General features: G+C 37.6%; 1 protein-coding gene across 3 annotated transcripts in view; it reads left to right on the plus strand.

Annotated features, from left to right (window-relative positions):
* Positions 1-18,141, plus strand: part of KIAA2026 (KIAA2026 ortholog) — a 137,479-nt gene that overhangs the window by 103,442 nt on the left and 15,896 nt on the right. For 2 of the 3 annotated variants that reach the window (XM_028527423.2, XM_036021658.1), the window contains one exon: positions 9,143-9,258. In XM_028527423.2, the coding sequence (XP_028383224.1) occupies positions 9,143-9,258 (116 nt within the window). Of the gene's footprint in view, positions 1-4,658; positions 4,788-9,142; positions 9,259-18,141 lie in introns of all 3 variants that reach the window. The other variant, XM_036021657.1, reaches the window with a different exon arrangement.

Consider the following 18,141-nt stretch of genomic DNA (forward strand, 5'->3'; position numbering starts at 1 on the left):
TTCTTTTAAGATTCTCTCTTTGTCTTTAACCTTTGGCATTTTAATTATGATGATATCTTGGAGTGGGTCTCTTTGCATCCATCTTGTTTGGGACTCGCTGTGCTTCCTGGACTTGCATGTCTATTTCCTTCCAAATTAGGGAACTTTTATTTCACTTTTTCAAATAGATTTCCAATTTCTTGTTCCTCCTCTCCTCTCCTCTCCTCTCCTCTCCTCTCCCCTCCCCTCCCCTCCCCTCCCCTCCCCTCCCCTCCCCTCCCCTCCCCTCCCCTCCCCTCCCCCTGGCACCCCTATGATGCAAATATTAGAGTGCTTAAAGTTATCCAACAGTGTGCTTTGAGATAAACACATTATCCTCATCTTTTTGGATTCTTTTTCTTCTTCTTGTTCTGATAGGTTGTGTTTTTCTTCCTTATGTTCCAAATCATTGATTTGATTCTCAGCTTTATCCATTATACTGTTATTTCCTTGTTATTCCCTGTAAATAAAATTTCCTGTAATTGTTTTATTTCAATCATTGAATCCTTCACTTCTGACTGGATCTTTTCTTATGCTGCTGAGGTTGTTGCTAAGTTCCTTGAGCATCCTTATAACCAATGTTTTGAACTCTGTATCTGATAGATTGCTTATCTTCATTTTATTTAGCTCTTTTTCTGGGGTTTTGATCTGTTCTTTTTTTTGAACCATGATTCTTTGTCTTCTTCTTTTGGCAGCCTTCCTGTGTTTGTTTCTATGTATTAGGTAGAGCTGTTTTGGCTCTGTGTTTTGGCAGTATGACCTAATGTGGCACAGCCTCCCCTATCACCCAAGTTGGGTACTGAAGGTGCACCCTTTGTGTGGGCTGAGTACACCTTCCTCTTGTAGTTGAGCCCTGGTTGCTGTTGGCAGATCAATGGGAGGGATTTACCCAGGCCAGTCAGCTGCAAGGATTGACTGTGATCACTTACCACCAGCCTCTGCCTTCTCCAGAGGATCAGCTGTGTGGAGGCAGGGTGGTGGTTCTCTGACATGGTCTGTAGCTGTCCACAGGGTGCACTTGCCCTGGGGTTTCCAAGATGTTGCAGGCCAAGGTCAACACTCACCTGTGTTTTGCCCATAGCCACCCTGCCTGAGTTATAAAGTAATCTGAGATGGCTGCTATTTGTGCTGGGCTTGGAGATTTCCAGGCAAAGCTAAGCTGTGAATCTAGGCTACCTGCTGCTAGTACCAGGCCTGGGGTTCACTGAGGCCAGCTGTTGCTTATTTGAGAGGATTTAGAAAGTTGTGTGGTATGAACCTAGACCAGCCATTCATGTGGAAAAGCAGCTGTTAAGTTGGATGGGGTGGTGTCTCTGGGGATTTCCAATGTGGGTCAAACAGTGTTAGTCATTTTGATGGGAGCATCAGACATGGCACCAGATTCCTGGCTCTGTGCAGGGAGGGTTTAGAAAAGGGACAATGGCCTCTGCTCACCTTGATGCCAAGCACTTCATTTTCTCGCAGTATGCCACTGGTACCTTTTAAGTTGCTACACTGGTGCTGCAATTCTCAGGGAATGAGACTGAGTAGGTAAGTCCATGTGTGAGTTCTTTAATGGGAACTGCTTGAGGCTCCAGAAGTTTCCTCCACCAATTCAATCCCTTTTCATTTTTGGAGCCAGAAGTTGTGGGGACTTACCTTCTGGGCATTGGAACCTTGGGCCAGGGGTCCTGGTGTGGAACTGAGGCTCCTCACTCCTGAGATATCCCTCCTAAATTTTTATCCACCACAGATGGTTGTGAAACCAGCCTCTTCTGAGTCCAAGACCCTCCTACCAGTCTGGATGGATGTGTTTTCTAAATTCCATAGTCAGACTTCATTTAGCTCAATTTCTGATGGTTCTGTATTTTGTAATTTTGATATGGTTCTTTACTGATTTATTTTATTTTATTAAGTATATATTTTTATTATACTACTACAGTTGTCCCAGTTTCTCCCCTTTATCCCCTTCCACCCTGCACCCCCACCCTCTTCATTAATCCACTGCACCCTTAGTTTATGTCCATGGATCAAGCATGTAAGTTCTTTGACTTGCCCATTTTTTATGCTTTAACGTCACCCTGCCTATTTTGTTTCTACCAATTTTTCTTCTTAATCCCTGTACCTTTCCCCGTCCCTCTCCCTGTTGATAACCCTCCAAATGATCTCCATGTCTTTCATTCTCTCCCTCTTCTAGTTGTTTGCTTAGTTTGTTTTTGTTTTTTAGATTCAGTTGTTGATAGTTATGAGTTTGTTGTCATTTTACTATTCATAGTTTTGATCTTTTTCTTAGATAAGTCCGTTTAACATTTCATATAATAAAGCCTTGGTGATGATGAACTCCTTAGCTTTACCTTGTCTGGGAAGCACTGTATCTGCCATTTGATTCTAAATGATAGCTTTGTTGGATAGAGTAATCTTGTTGTAGGTCCATGCTTTTCATCACTTTGAATACTTCCTGCCAGTTTCTTCTTGTCTGCAAAGTTTCTTTTGAGAAATCAGCTGATAGTCTTATGGGAACTCCTTTGTAGGTAGCCACTTTTTTCTTGCTGCTTTTAAGATTTTACTTTTAACCTTCAGCATTTTAAATATGATTTGTCTTACAGTGGTCCTCTTTGGGTCCATCTTCTTTGGGACTCTCTGTCCCAAAGCCTCCTTGGGGCTTCCTGGACCTGTATGTCTATTTCCTATACCAAATTAGGGACGTTTTCTTTCATTATTTTTTCAAATAAGTTTTCAATTTCTTGCTCTTCCTCTTCTCCTGGCATTCCCATGATTCGGATGTTGACATGTTTGAAGATGTCTCAGAGTTTTCTTATTCTCTTTGATTTTTTGAGCTTTTGTTTCTTCATTCTGCTCTGGTTGATCATTTATTTCTTCCTTACGTTCCAAATCATTGATTTGAACCCCAGCTTCCTTCTGTTTGTTCTTGGTTCCCTGAAAGTTTTTCTTTATTTCATTTAGTTTAGCCTGCATTCTTCCTTTAAGCTTTTGCCATATTCAGTGATTTCTATGATCATACTTATCACCAGTGTTTGAACTCTGCACCTGCTAGGTTGGCTATCTCTGTTTTGCTTTGTTCTTTTTCTGGGGTTTTGTTCTCTTTCATTTGGGCCATATTTCCTTGTCTCCTCAATTTGGAAGCCTCCCTGTGGTTTGTGTGCGCATGTGCATGTGTGTATTAGGTAATGCTGCTTTGACTCCCTGTATTGGTTCACCTGTTAAGTGGTATGGAGCAGAGCCTTAGGTATTTGTCAGGTCAGGGCAACCTGCTTCACTGCTTTGTGGCTCTGTCTGTGGAGGAGGGTTTGGAAAAGGGACACTACCCCTGAGGCTTGCTCAGCACTTGCCCTGTTTCCAGTCACTTTACCCGCATTCCCATATGCGACTGGCACCCCTCTAGCTGCTGCCCTGGTGGTGGTTCCCAGAATGGGTTGTTTTGCATTCATTCTAGGAGCCTGTGGGCCCTTTAAATGGACTCTCTAGAGAGACTGGCAGCTTATTCCACCACCCCAACCCCCACTAGTTTTTAACAGCCAGAAATTATGAGGCTATAGTTTTCCAGCTTGGGAATGCTAGACCATGTGGTCTGGCCTGCAGCTGGGATCGCTGACTCCCAATGTATCCCTCCTGATTTTATCCACCATATGTGTATGTGTATGGGGGACCACCCATTCCACCAGCTGCCTTGCCACTGCCACCTCGCCTCCACCACACAGAGTCCTCTCCACCCTGGCTCACCAGCCCCACCCCTCCTACCCACCTGGATGAATGTGACTTCTTTAAATCCTTGGTTGTCAGGCTTCTATAAGTTGGATTTTTTGGCAGTTCTGGGTGTTTTTTGTTTTGAAGTTGGTTGTGATCCTTCTTATGATTGTGCAAGGAGGTCAGGCATGCCTTCCTACACCTACATCTTAACCAGAAGTCCTGTTACTAATTTTAAATCAGACATCTTTATGTATGGATCCATTTGGCTTTTCTAAAAGTTGTTTGCATTTTATTTGAAAAGTATGATATATTGCTATTTAATATCTTTTCCATTGCGATACTTCTACCTGGAACAAGAACCAAGCCTGTAACAAAAAGTATGATCCAAGCCCTGGCTGGCGTAGCTCAGTGGATTGAACACGGGCTGTGAACCAAAGTATTGCAGGTTCAATTCCCAGTCAGGGCACATTCGTGGGTTGCAGGCCACGGCCCCCAGCAACCGCACATTGATGTCTCTCTCTCTCTCTCTCTTTGTCCCTCTCTAAAAATAAATAAATAAAATCTAAAAAAAATATGATCCACACTTCTGTGCTCTAACAATATATTTATAAGTAAAACCATATAGAAAAAATAGCATTGATATTTTATTATATTTATTGTTTTTGTACTGTTCTTTATAATACAATTGTTTTTCATCTTCATAATAATGCCCTCTTAATTTAAAAAAATCTTTTGTATAATTTTTCTTTCATGTAATTGTTAATTCCTGTTTTGTTTAGATATAATGTTGTAAGAAAATCTATATAAAAAATAAGATCATTTGTTTAAGGAAGTTACTTTCACCTACATTTAACATTTAAAACATCTAAATTTATTAAAATATGCAAATATGTCTACGGTAGTGAGACATATGATAAATCTGGAATTTGTTTTCCTCTTTTTCTTCCTTTTAGATGTCCAATGTCCCCAACACCAGTAGATTGCCAACTCCCTCTCTGCAACACTCCAGCCAGCATTCTGCTGGTGTTGTCATACCCATCCTAGATTACTGCCGTAGAATGGAGTTGTCCTTTAGTTGTAAGGTAAGTTTCCCTGCCCACTCATTTCACATGCATATGCTCAGGTTTTCATTTTACAATATGGTGCAGTTTTGTAAGTTTTTTAAATTTCCTTTTCCCATATGGTTCCTTATGTAATTCCTATATGGTTCCTTAGGTAATTAATGTATCACATTCAAAACCTTGTAAAACTTCATACTATATTAAAGGATGTGACTTAATGACCATAGACCAGCTCCTTTTTGTAGTAATTCCTATCAGGTTATAAAACCTCCACTGTTTGAAACTTGGGGAATTTTATGGAAAGGGAGCTGGCAATCTGCAGCTGCTGTGGACATTGGATGAGAAAGTATTGAAAGGTAAGCTTCAAATTTAATCCATATTGTGCTTTTGGTTCCACAGTTTATGTGTGAAATTCATACTCTATTTTATGTTAAACTTTATAATAAATTCATAAAAGAAAAATACTCTCCTCTTTTTTAAAGTGACTTTCAGTAAATGTTTGAATTATTCAGTTTGCATAACACATTGGGATTATCTTACAAAGTTTTTTATCCCTGAAAATAGTGAGAATTCTGATGTTGAAAACAGTTAATTTATCCTCACATTCATATACGTGTTTATAAAGAAAACTCAGGGCCAAATTTATATATATAAAGCTTATTAAATATAATTTTTATTAGAGAAACAGTTATAGCACTATTCCACAAGTGCCCTTTTACTAATCCTTCTACCTACCATTTTTATCTTTGGTTCTGTATTGATCAATACAGATAAAGATTATAAGAGTGTTTTAATTTTTATTACATTTATATTCTCTCATGTGTTTGAAAATAGGGAAACTTGATGTTTTTCTTATTTATTAATTCACTTTTAAACTTTAGATCGTAACTATAATTGTAATTAAACAAAATAAATATGACATTTTGATGTTTGCATTACAGAGATACCTACATGTAAATAAATATAGGTACTTACGTGATAACAGTCTCTTTCTTCTTTAAGAATTTCCTGTGTATGGGTCAAGACAGGGAGCATTGTATAGTGGAAGAGAGGGGATTTTAGCATTCAGAAGACCTAGAATTCTATTCTAAAATCTACATCTATCTACAAGTACTTCCCTGTATGTTACTTTAGCTACTTTCCTTCTATGAAATTATGGCCTCTGAGTTCCCTTTTAGCTTTAATAATTTTTATCCCAGAAGAAACATAATTGTTCTTAGTTTTTCATTATTTGCATATGTAAATCAGGGTGATTAGTCAGAAAAGCTATTGCCAGTGTTCAGCTAACAACCTGACTTAACGTTCAGGAAATACTTGTTTGATTTTAAATAGATTTTTATATTAGACCCAAGTTACAGTTGATTTGTTACCATCTGACTAACTTTTAAAAATTCTCTTTATATTAGTTCATTGTATTCTGTGACACTCTTAGATCATCACTGGATAGTAAGGGACATACTATTTTAATTCTGTTTGAGTTGTATTAATCAAAGGAAATGATATATGAAACAAGCAGTGTGAGGTTCTCTTTTACTATCAAGTAGTTAAAGTACCTTACCTCAAATACCGGCCCCAGAGCAGTGATTCTGAACTTTCTTAACCCTGTGCCCCCTTTTGATCACCCTAAAAGCTGTGGACACCCATACCCTATGGTAGGGTATAGGAATGCCCTTTGTCAGGATCATTGTATTCTTTATATGTATCTTCTAGTTAAAACATTTTACTAGACTTTCTATAGTTTGTGATATGTAAATAATAGACTTCTGTTTGTTTCCCAAATATGGGATGATTAAATGTACAGTTTCAAATGTAAATGAAATACCATACCATCACTATCCCAAGTTGGGAATGTGTAGTATTAAGAAGGGAAGAAGGCAAAAATATGTATATAAAGTTAAAAGGCTGTAGACATTCCCAGATAGGTCAGTGGTTAAGAGAGAATTATACGGAAGTTAGAAGCCTATTATTCTTTGATTACATTTAAGACCCTTTCTCTATGTATAGTCAGCTAGTTCAGTAGTTTATTTTCTGGGCATTGGATTAATTAAAATTTAATAACCAAAATAAAACCAAATGATAAAGTCTTCCTAACCCTTTAAAAAATGTTTTTTGTAAAAATTGTTATAAATGAGTAGAGACGCTGATACACCTGACAAATATCTTAAAGTAATGACATCCAGCTATACAGTCCCCACTTATTTTGCCTCACCTGCCTAGTGCTAAGTTCCCATAATACTGGTAGTCCTTCTGCATTCCCCATCCCATCACCACCACACTAGTCCAGACAGCAGTCATACTGCCCAAGTTAATTCTGCATCTGCCATTCTTCCCCGTAAGACCCCAGTTAAAAGGAATTTAGCATGTTTGGCGCTTCCCAATCTTTGAACACTTTTCCAATTAACTATACTAAAAAGAGGATATTCTCTCCACCTTCATTCCTCATTTCTTTCTTCTTTCTACTCTTTCTAGCTTAGGAAAAGTTTACTTCTACTCACAATTTTATTTTTGAGCCAAATGATAGTTAAGAAGTAGAAAAATAACATTGTTGACATGCCCTGTTAAAAGAAAAAAATCTCCACTTTCCTATTTTCTTTTTTCTTTCATTTTCTATTTTTTATTGAAATAAAACCCTATCTCATTCCACCAAAGATTTAGGGTAACTGTCACCTGCATTTTCATCTTTCTCAGTTTTCTCTAGATTAAAGTTATTTCTTGTTCAACAGTTTTATTGTTTGTCATTTAATAGTATTTCATGGATTAGAGTAAGTACTTCATACTATTTTATAACATTCTTTTGGGAAAAAAACAAACTTTTGAGGTATAATTCATTATTAAGTAGGGTTCCTTTAGCAAGTATTTGACAAGAGGATAGATATGTCTATCTACATTAGTATATTATATGAAATAAAATTACTTTGTTGACATTTCACAGTGCTATGATTTGTCATGCCACTATGAAGACATGGGAATTAGTGAACCTAGGTTCTTTATTTATGTGATTACATGCACATAAAATCCCACATCTTCATACTCTTTTACTAAACAATTCCTCTTCCAAGATTTAAAAAAAACACCTCGGAGTAAAAATGTAGTTGTTTATTTTTATGTGCATAAACATTCTGTTAGTTTAAAACACAAAATTTTTTGAGTGTAGGAATTGTACAATTAATCACTTAGGTTTTATGTATGACTAAAATTTCTGATTGAAATCTTGAGGGTTTTAGATATATATACAATTAGGAAATTAATGCACAGATTAGGATGTATTTTGCACCAGGGAGTTTTAATTTTTCTGCCTCAGTGTTCTACATATGTGCAAATTGACTTACCTAACAGTTGCTATGGAATGAAGTCTAATTTTTTGCATGCTAAATGTGACCCATAACATACAGTAGTATGTTTTTTGTTATTAAAAAAATAAAACAAGTGGACTAGGATATGTGAATTATATCTTAAAACTATTACCAAAAAAGGAAATACAACATGTTATATAACAATAAATGATGATAATGATGGTGGTGACGTTGATAGATGTACACTAACATTGTGGAGGATGTGGTGAAGGATAGGCTACCTAGATATATAACTTTTATAAACTTATTATTCCTGTGGTATTAGTGTCCTTACTAGAGGTTTTTATAATCTATGTCAGATTGTATTTATGTGATAGTTTTGTGTGTTTTTTAATATTTTATTTATTTATTTTTTTTAGAGAGGGAAGGGAGGAGAGAGAGAGAGAGAGAGAGAGAAACATCAATGTGCGGTTGCTGGGGGTTCTGGCCTGCAACCCAGGAATGTACCCTGGCTGGGAATCGAACCTGGGACACTTTGGTTCCCAGCCCGCGCTGAATCCACTGAGCTACGCCAGCCAGGGCTTATGTGATAGTTTTTAAGAAATACATAATTATAAGAACTTGAACTTCAGCATCAGGCAGATGTGGATTCAAGTCATATAACCTTAAATCATTTCATCTCTTCAAGCTTCAATTGTATCATTTGTTAAGTGAAACTAAAATACACATACCTCTGAAGGGTTTTATAACAGCTAGAGTGCATGTGTACTGTCATGCTCACTCTAACCCTCCTTCTTTCTTCCCATCTCTCACCCACGTGTAAATGAAATACTTTCAATAATGCTTAACAAATGGAGGGAGTGTCAGTAACTATTAACTCAGTGTAACATTACAGTATTGAAAATGATTACCAGTATATCACATGCGAGTCATCACTGGATACTTTCCCCTATTCTGCAACCTTCTAAAGAAGAAATGCTTATTTTATGGGTATTGATGTTTTGGTTTATACTCAGAAAATGAGCCTTGACATTCACTTTTAGAGTAAATCTAAGGAATTTACCTTTAAAATTGTGTTTTTAGGGCAAATGGTATCATCGGAGGCAAGCTGTAAAAGAATTACATGGTACATTGATACGTCTTTTAAATGAATTGCTGCCATGGGAACCAAAGTTAATGAAAGCTTTTCAAAGAAACAGGTAATTTTATTTCTATTTGTTTTAACATATTTTAGGGCTTTTAGTTTAGGATTTATGGGAAGATGTACTGGAATTATATAGTAGTTTTCTATTGATTTATAATTAAACAGGTATTTTTCAATGCCTTCTGTGTGCAAGAGACTTTCTAAACCCTGAAAAAAATACTGTTGATAAAACAAAGTCCTTATTCTGTGGTTTAAATTCTTTTTTATTTTTAAAGATATTATTTATTTTCAGCTCTGGCTGGTGTGGCTCAGTGGGTTGTACACCAGCCTGCAAACGAAAGGATCACCAGTTCGATTCCCAGTCAGGGCATATGCCTGGGTTGCAGGTCAGGTTCCCGGTGTGGAGTGCATGAGAGGCAACTACACATGGATGTTTCTCTCCCTCTCTTTCTCTCTGTCTTGCCCTCTGTCTAAAAATGGATAAATCTTTACAAAAAAAATTTATGTTTAGAGAGAGGGGAAGGGAGGGGGGAAGAGAGGGAGAGAAACATCCATGTGTGAGAGATACATTGATCAGTTGCCTCTCTTATGCCCCCAACTGGGGAACCTGGCCCACCACCCAGGTATATGCCCTGACTGGGAATCAAACCAGTGACCTTTTGGTTCACAGGCCAGCACTCAGTCCACCGAGCCACACCAGCCAAGGCAACATTCCTTTTCTTTATTGTAAAATGCAAAAAACTTACCATTTTTATCAGTTTTAAGTATGCAGTTCAGTTGTATTAAATACATATATATTGTTTTGTTACTATAACTCATCCATCTCCAGAACTAAAACTGAAACTCTACCTATTAAATGATAAATCTGCATTTTCCCTGCCCTCTAGCAACTGGTAACCACCATTCTGTATTTTGTCTCTGTAATTTTGACTAATTATATAATATACAATATTTGTCTTTTTGTGCAGGCTATTTCACTTAGAATAATGTTGTCAGCCTTCATCCTTTTTGCAGCATATGTCAGAATTTTCTCCCTTTCTATGGCTAATATTCCATTGTATGCATTTACAACATTTTCCATAGTGGACACTGAGGTAGCTTTCATGGTTTATTTTTCCCTTTGTTTCTGTTTTCTGGGTTTTTTTGTTTTGTTTTGTTTTTGTTTTTTGCCCAAGGACATTTTGTCATTGCATTATTAGAGAGAGAGGAAGGGAGGGCAAAAGAGGGAAACAAATATTGATGTGAAAGAGAAACATGGATTGATTGCCTTTCATAAATGCCCAACTAAGGACAGACCTGCAACCTAAGCATGTGCCCTAACCTAGAATCAAACCTGAGACCTTTGAGTTTGTGGAAAATACCCAACCAACTGAGCCACACTGACCAGGGCAGGTAGCTTTCATGATTTTAGCTATTATGAATAATGCTGTTATGGACATAGATATACAAATATCTCAGTTCCCTGATTTCAATTCTTTGTGTATATATCCAGAAGTAGCATTGCCAGATCATATCATAATTCTACTTGTAATTTTCTCTATACCCATCATGTTGTTTTCAATGATGACTGTACAGTTTTACATTCCTAACAACAGTGCATAAAAGGGTTCCTTTTTCTTTACATTCTTGCCAATGTTTGTTATTTTCTAGGTTTTTTTAAATAGCAGCTATCTTAGTGTGAGGTGGGTGCTATGTTGTGCTTTTAATTTGCATTTTTCAAATGATTAGTGATATTCAATATCTTTTCATGTGTTTATTGGCCATTTGTATATCTTTGGAGAAATGTTTAAGTTTTTGCCAATTTTTGGGTCAGCTTGTTTGATTTTTTTATTGCTGAGTAGAATTCTATATATACTCTGGTTATTCATCCTTTACTGGATATAAGATTTATCAATATTTTTACAGTCATTGGGTTACCATTTCACTTTATTTTTATTCTTTTTTATTTTTTTAAGTATTTTATTGGTTATGCTATTACAGTTGTCCCATTTTTTCTTCCCTTTATGTTCCTCCACCCTACACGCCCCTCCCACCAGCATTCCCGCCCATCAGTTCATGTCCATAGGTTATACACATAAGTTCTTTGGCTTCTCCATTTCCTATACTATTCTTAACCTCCCTCTATCTATTTTCTACCTACCATTTATACTTCTTATTCCCTATACCTTTCCACCCATTCTTCTTCTCCCTCCCCACTGATAACCCTCCATGTGATCTCCATTTCTGTGATTCTGTTCCTGTTCTAGTTGTTTGCTTAGTTGGTTTTTGGTTTTGTTTTGTTTTTTAGGTTCAGTTGTTGATAGTTGTGAGTTTGTTGTCACTTTACTGTTCACAGTTTTTGATCTTCTTTTTCTTAGATAAGTCTCTTTAACATTTCATATAATAAGGGACTGGTGATGATGAACTCCTTTAAATTAACTTTATCTAGGAAGCACTTTATCTGCCCTTCCATTCTAAATGATAGCTATGCTGGAGAGAATAATCTTGGGTGTAGATTGTTGCCTTTCCTGACTGTGAGTACTTCTTTCCAGCCTCTTCCTGCCTGCAAGGTTTCTTTTGAGAAATCAGCTTATGGAGACTCCTTTGTAGGTAACTGTAGGTAAGGATTATTTTGAGAAATCACTCTTATGGGAAGTCCTTTGTGGGTAACTGTCTCCTTTTTTCTTGCTGCTTTTAAGATTCTCTCCTTATCTTTCACCTTGGGTAATGTAATTATGATGTGCCTTGGTGTATGCTTCCTTGGGTGCAACTTCTTTAGAACTCTCTTAGCTTCCTGGACTTCCTGGAAGTCTATTACTCCCTTTGCCAAGTTAGGGAAGTTCTCCTTCATTGTGTTTTTAAATAAGTTTTCAGTTTCTTACTCTTACTCTTCTTCTGGCACCCCTATGGTTTGTATGTTGAAAAGTTTAAAGTTGCCCTGGAGGTTCCTAAGCCTCTCCTCATATTTTTGAGTTCTTGTTTCTTCATTTGTTTTGGCTGAATATTTATTTCCTCCTTCTGTTCCAAATTGTTGATCTGAGTCCTGGTTTCCTTCCCTTCACTGTTGGTTCCCTGTATAATTTTCTTTCACTTTGCATAGCCTTCACTTCTTCCTCTATTTTCAAACATATTCAACCATTTCTGTAAGCATCCTGATTACCAGTGTTTTAAACACTGCATCTGATAGGTTGTCTATCTCTTCATCACTTAGTTCTGTTTTTGGAGCTTTGATCTGTTCTTTCATTTGGGCCATATTTTTTTTTTATTTTGGCATGCCTGTTACATTGTAAGGGATGGAGCCTTAGGCATTGGGCAGGGCGGGGCAACCCATGTTGCTTCATTGTGGCACTATATGTGGACCATGGGTCAGAGAGAGAACAGTGCCTCTTGCTTGGCTCCCACCTTACTTTCAATCACTTTTCCCACTGCCCACAACCAAATTGAGCCCTTCTGGTGCTCATTCCCAGGTAAGTGGGTTTGTGTATGTTCTATGGAGCAGTGGGTCTCTCCAACAAACTCTCCTGGGTGTCTGGGAGTATCTCCCACCCCCCTAACCCCCACAGGATTTTTCATTTGGAAGTTTTGAGGCTTTATTTCCTCTCACTGGAATCCTGGGTTGCGCAGTCTGTCTCACTTTCTAGTAGTTTCTGCCGGTTTATCTGCACACAAATGTAGAACCTCCTGATCCACCTGCCACAGCCTTGCCCACCCTGGCCATACAGGTGCCACCCCAGCTGTCCATCTCTACCCCTCCTACCAGTCTGGATGATGTTTCTTCTTTAATTCCTTGGTTATTAGACTTCCATAAAGTTCAGTTTTCTGGCAGTTCTGGTTATTTATTGTGTTTAAATTTGTTGTTGTCCTTCTTCTGGTTGTGCCAGGAGGCAAAGTGTATCTACTTACACCTCCATCTTGTCTGGAAGTCCATTTTACTTTGTTGATAGTGCCTTTTTAAAAAGATTTTATTTATTTATTTTTACAGAAATGGGAAGGGACAGACAGAAGGAGAGAAATATCAATGTGTGGTTGCCTCTCGCACACCCCTTACCAGGGACCTGGCCCACAACCCCATCATGTGCCCTGACTATGAATCGAACCAGCGATCTTTTGGTTTACAGGCCAGCACTCTGTCCACCAAGCTATACCAGTCAGGGCTGGTAGTGCTTTTAATCCACAAAACTTTTTAATTTTCATGAAGTCCAATTTGTCTATTTTTTCTTTTGTTGCCTGTGTCTGTAGAGTTATGTTGTATCCAAAAAATCATTGCCAAATCCAGTGTCATGAAGCTTTTGCCCTATGTCTTTTAACAAGTGGTTTATAGTTTTAGCTCTTTCATTTAGGACATTGATCCATTTGGAGTTAACTTTTATACAAAGTGTTAGGAAAGGGTCTAGCTTTATTCTTTTGTATGTGGATACCCACTTTCCTTAGCACCAGTTGTTGAAAAGATTGTTCTTTGTTTATTGAATAGTTGGCACCTTTGTAAAAAAAAAGAAACAAAAAACTGACCATATAACAAAAGGTTTATTTCTAGATTTTGTTCTATTTCATGGGCCTGTATGTCTGTCTTTATACCACATTGTTTTGACTACCGTGTCTTTGTATTGTAGTTACTTTTGAAATAAGGAAGTAATGAGTACTCCACTTTGGGCTTTTTTCTCCCCAAGATTGTTTTGGCTACTTGGTGTCCCTTGAGATTACACATGAATTTTAAGATGGGTTTTTCTCTTACTGTAACAAACACCATTGGGATTTTGATACGTATTACAGTGAATCTGTAGATTAATTTGAGTAGTATTGATATCTTTAAATATTGTCTTCCCACTACAAAGAAAGAAAACTATAGGCCAATATCCCTGATGAAAAAATACTCAACAAAATATTTGCAATCCGAATTCAGCAATACATTAAAAAGATCATACACCATGATTAGGTGGGATTTATTCCAGGGATACAAGTTTGGTACAGGGTTTGCAAATCAAATCAATTAATGTGATACATCACATAAACAAAATGAAGTATAAAAGTCATGTGGTTATATCAATAGATGCTAAAAAAGGATTTTACCGGATCCAACACAATTTTAAGATAAAATCTCTCAGCAAGGTGGGAATAGAGGGAATGTACATCAAGATTATACAGGCCATATATGACAAACTCACAGCCAATGTCATACTCAATGGGTAAAATTTTTAATTGTTTTCTTTAAAATCAAGAATAAGACGGGGATGTCTACTTTCACCACCCTTATTCAGCATAATGCTAGAAGTCATAGCCACAGCAATTGGAGAAGAGGAAGAAATAAAAGGAATCCAAATTGTGAAGGAAGAAGTGAAACTGTCATTATGTATACATGGCATGATATTTTATGTATTAGAACATGAAAGATTTCATTAAAAAACTAATAGAACTGATAAATGAATTTAGTAAAGTAGAAGATACAAAATAAATATTGACAAATTTTTTGCATTTTATACACTGTTAATAAGCTGTTAGAAAGGGGAACTAAGAAAATCCCATTTACAATTGCATCAAAAAAAAACTAGGAAAAATTTTAACCAAAAAAGTGAAAGACCTATACTCAGAAAATTATAAGACAATGAAAACAGAAATTAGAAAGATATAAATAAATAGAAGCACACATATGCTTGTGGATAGGGAGAATTAACATTAAAATGTCCATACTACTCAAAACCATCTGTAGTTTCCTTGCAATTCCTGTCAAAATACTTATGGCGTATTTCACAGGACCAGAACAAGTAATCCAGAAATGTATATAGAACCACAAGTAGCCATAGTTGTCTTGAAAAAGAAGAAAGTTGGAAGTTATCAGGAAGTTACTGCCTGATATCAAACTATATTACAAAGCTATAGTAATTAAAACAGCACAATACTGTCATAAAAACAAACATATAATCAATGGAATAATACAGAGAGCTGGAAAATAAAACACATGCCTGTATGGTCAATTAATACTTGACAAAGGAGGCAAGAACAGAATAATGGGGTAAAGACAGTCTATTCAATAAATGGTATTGGAAAAATTGGATAGATATATGCAAAAGAGTGAAACAAGACCATCTCTTACGTCATATCCAAGCACAAACTCAGAATGGATTAAAGACTTAAATGTGGGACTTGAAATCACGCAATTCCTAGAAGAAAACATAGGCAATAAAATCTCTGACGTTTCTCTTAGCAATATTTTTCCTGTGCAAGGGAAACAAAAGAAAAAATAAACAAATGGGACTACTTCAAAGTAAAAATGTTTAGCACAGCAAAGGAAACCATCAACCAAACAAAAAGACATTCTACTGAATGAAAGACGATATCTGCCAGTGGCACATCCAATAAGGGTTAATGTCCAGAATGTATAAAGAACTCAACACACACACACACACACGCACACACAGAAATCAATCAAATCTAAAAAAGGGGAAAGGATCCAAGTAGTCATTTCTCCAAAGAGGACAGACAGATGGACGTTAGACATGAAAAGATGTTCAATGTCAGTCATTACCAGAGGCATGCAGATTAAAACCACACTAAGACATCACCCCACACCTATCAGAGTGGCTATCATTAACAAATCAACAAACAACTGTATTGGCAAGAATGTGAAGAAAAGGGAACCCTCGTGCCCAATTGGTAGAAATGCAGAATGGTGCAGCCACTGTGGTAACTTAAAAAATTAAAAATACTGCCTTACCACCCACTAATTTTACTTCTCAGTATACATGGTCTGTCCGGAAATTATCCAGCTATGTAATATAAAAAATAGAGACATTTATTAAAGAAGATACAAGAAACATTGTACATAGGACAGTGGCGCCTCAGTCCCCTTTAAAGTAGGCACCTTGGGACCTCACACAGTTCTCACAATAGCAATCTGCTGTCATGTTATATTTTCCTGAGTCTCACTGATGGTCTGAAATCTCTTCCCTTTCAAGTCGCAGGCACCAAATCTGGGCTGTAGGGGGTTTGAGTCACTGGGTGATTTGATGTTTCACTAACACACTCTGAACAAGATGTGATGCATAAGTGAGTATGTTGTGATGAAACTGCCAATCACCAGTTGCCCATAGCTGTGGCCTTCTGAATCATCTGAATAGTTCCCATGGAGGAATGTTCAAGTTTCATGCAGAATTTGATGGAGATTCATTGCTGTACTCGCCAAGTCATTTTGAATATGACAGCCACACAGTACTCGTACTCACTCAGTGAAATCTAACCACCCCCACTACTAGTACAATAAACTCATCATTGTTCATCCATGCACATTCCAGTCCACTCTCCTTGGTTCCCAGGTTATATGAAATTGAAAGACAATACCAACCTATGTTCATCGCAGCATTATTTACAATAGCCAAGTTATGGGAGCAACCCAGGTGCCCATTTATAGAAGAGTGGATAAAAAAGCAATGGGACTTCAGCCAAGATGGAGGCATAGGTAGATACCTTTTGCCTCCTCACACAACAAAAGAAGGACAACAAAATATTTATAAACAAAAATAATTAGAACTGCCAGAAATTTGAACTTTATGGAAGTCCAGCAAAAAGGGAGTTGAAGAAGAAGCATTCATCCAGACCTGTAGGAGCGGCAGAGATGGGCAAGGCTGTGGCTGGTGGACTGGGAAGCTCTATATTTGTATGCGGCTAAACCGGGAGGAACAACTGGGGAGCAAGATAGACTGGACAACCTAGGGTTCCAGCATGGGTAAATAACGCCTCAAAACCTCTGACTGAAAAACCTGTGGGGGTTTGGGGGGTGAGAGAAACTCCCAGCCTCCAAGGAGAGTTTGTTGGAGAGACCCGCTGGGTCCTAGAACATATACAATCTCACTCGCCTGGGAATCAGTCCCAGGACTGCCCAATTTGCTTGTGGGTAGCAGAAAAAATGACTGAAAGCCCGACAAGAGCTCACCAAGTGGCATTGTTCCCTCTTGAACCCCTCCCCCATGTACAGCAGCACAATGCAGGGAAGTGGGTTGCCCCACCCTGGTGAATACATAAGGCTCCACCCCTTACTATGTAACAAAGAAATACGGCCCAAATGAAAGGACAGATCAAAACTACAGAGAAAGGACTAAGCAATGAGGAGACAGACAACCTATGAGATGCAGAGTTCAAAACACTGGTAATCAGGATGCTCACAGAAATGGGTGAATATGGTTGCAAAATAGAGGAAGAAGTGAAGGCTATGCAAAGTGAAAGAAAATTATACAGGGAACCAACAGTGAAGGGAAGGAAACCAGGACTCAGATCAACAATTTGGAACAGAAGGAGGAAATAAATATTCAGCCAGAACAGAATGAAGAAACAAGAATTCAGAAATACGAGGAGAGGCTTAGGAACCTCCAGGGCAACTTTAAACTTTCCAACATATGAATCATAGGGATGCCAGAGGAGAAGAGGAAGAGCAAGAAATTGAAAACTTATTTGAAAACATAATGAAGAATTTTCCTAATCTGGCAAAAGAAATAGACTTCCAGAAGCTCAGAGAGTCCCAAAGAAGTTGGACCCAAGGAAGCACACACCAAGGCACATCATAATTACATTACCCAACATGAAAGATAAGGAGAGAATCTTAAAAGCAGCAAGAAAAAAGGAGACAGTTACCCATAAAGGAGCTCCCATTAGACTATCAGCTGATTTCTCAAAAGAGACCTTGCAGGCAAGAAGGGGCTGGAAAGAAGTATTCCAAGTCATGAAAGGCAAGGACCTATATCCAAGATTACTCTGCCCAGCAAAGCTATCATTTAGAATGGAAGGGCAGATAAAGTGCTTCCCAGATGAGGTCAAGTTAAAGGAGTTCATCATCACCAGTCCCTTATTATATGAAATGTTAAAGGGACTTATCTAAGAAAAAGAAGATCAAAAACTGTGAACAGTAAAGTGACCACAAACTCACAACTGTCAACAACTGAACCTAAAGAACAAAACAAAGCCAAAAACCAAC

The sequence above is a fragment of the Phyllostomus discolor genome, chromosome 3 (genome assembly GCF_004126475.2).
Source record: "Phyllostomus discolor isolate MPI-MPIP mPhyDis1 chromosome 3, mPhyDis1.pri.v3, whole genome shotgun sequence".
NCBI lineage: Eukaryota > Metazoa > Chordata > Mammalia > Chiroptera > Phyllostomidae > Phyllostomus > Phyllostomus discolor.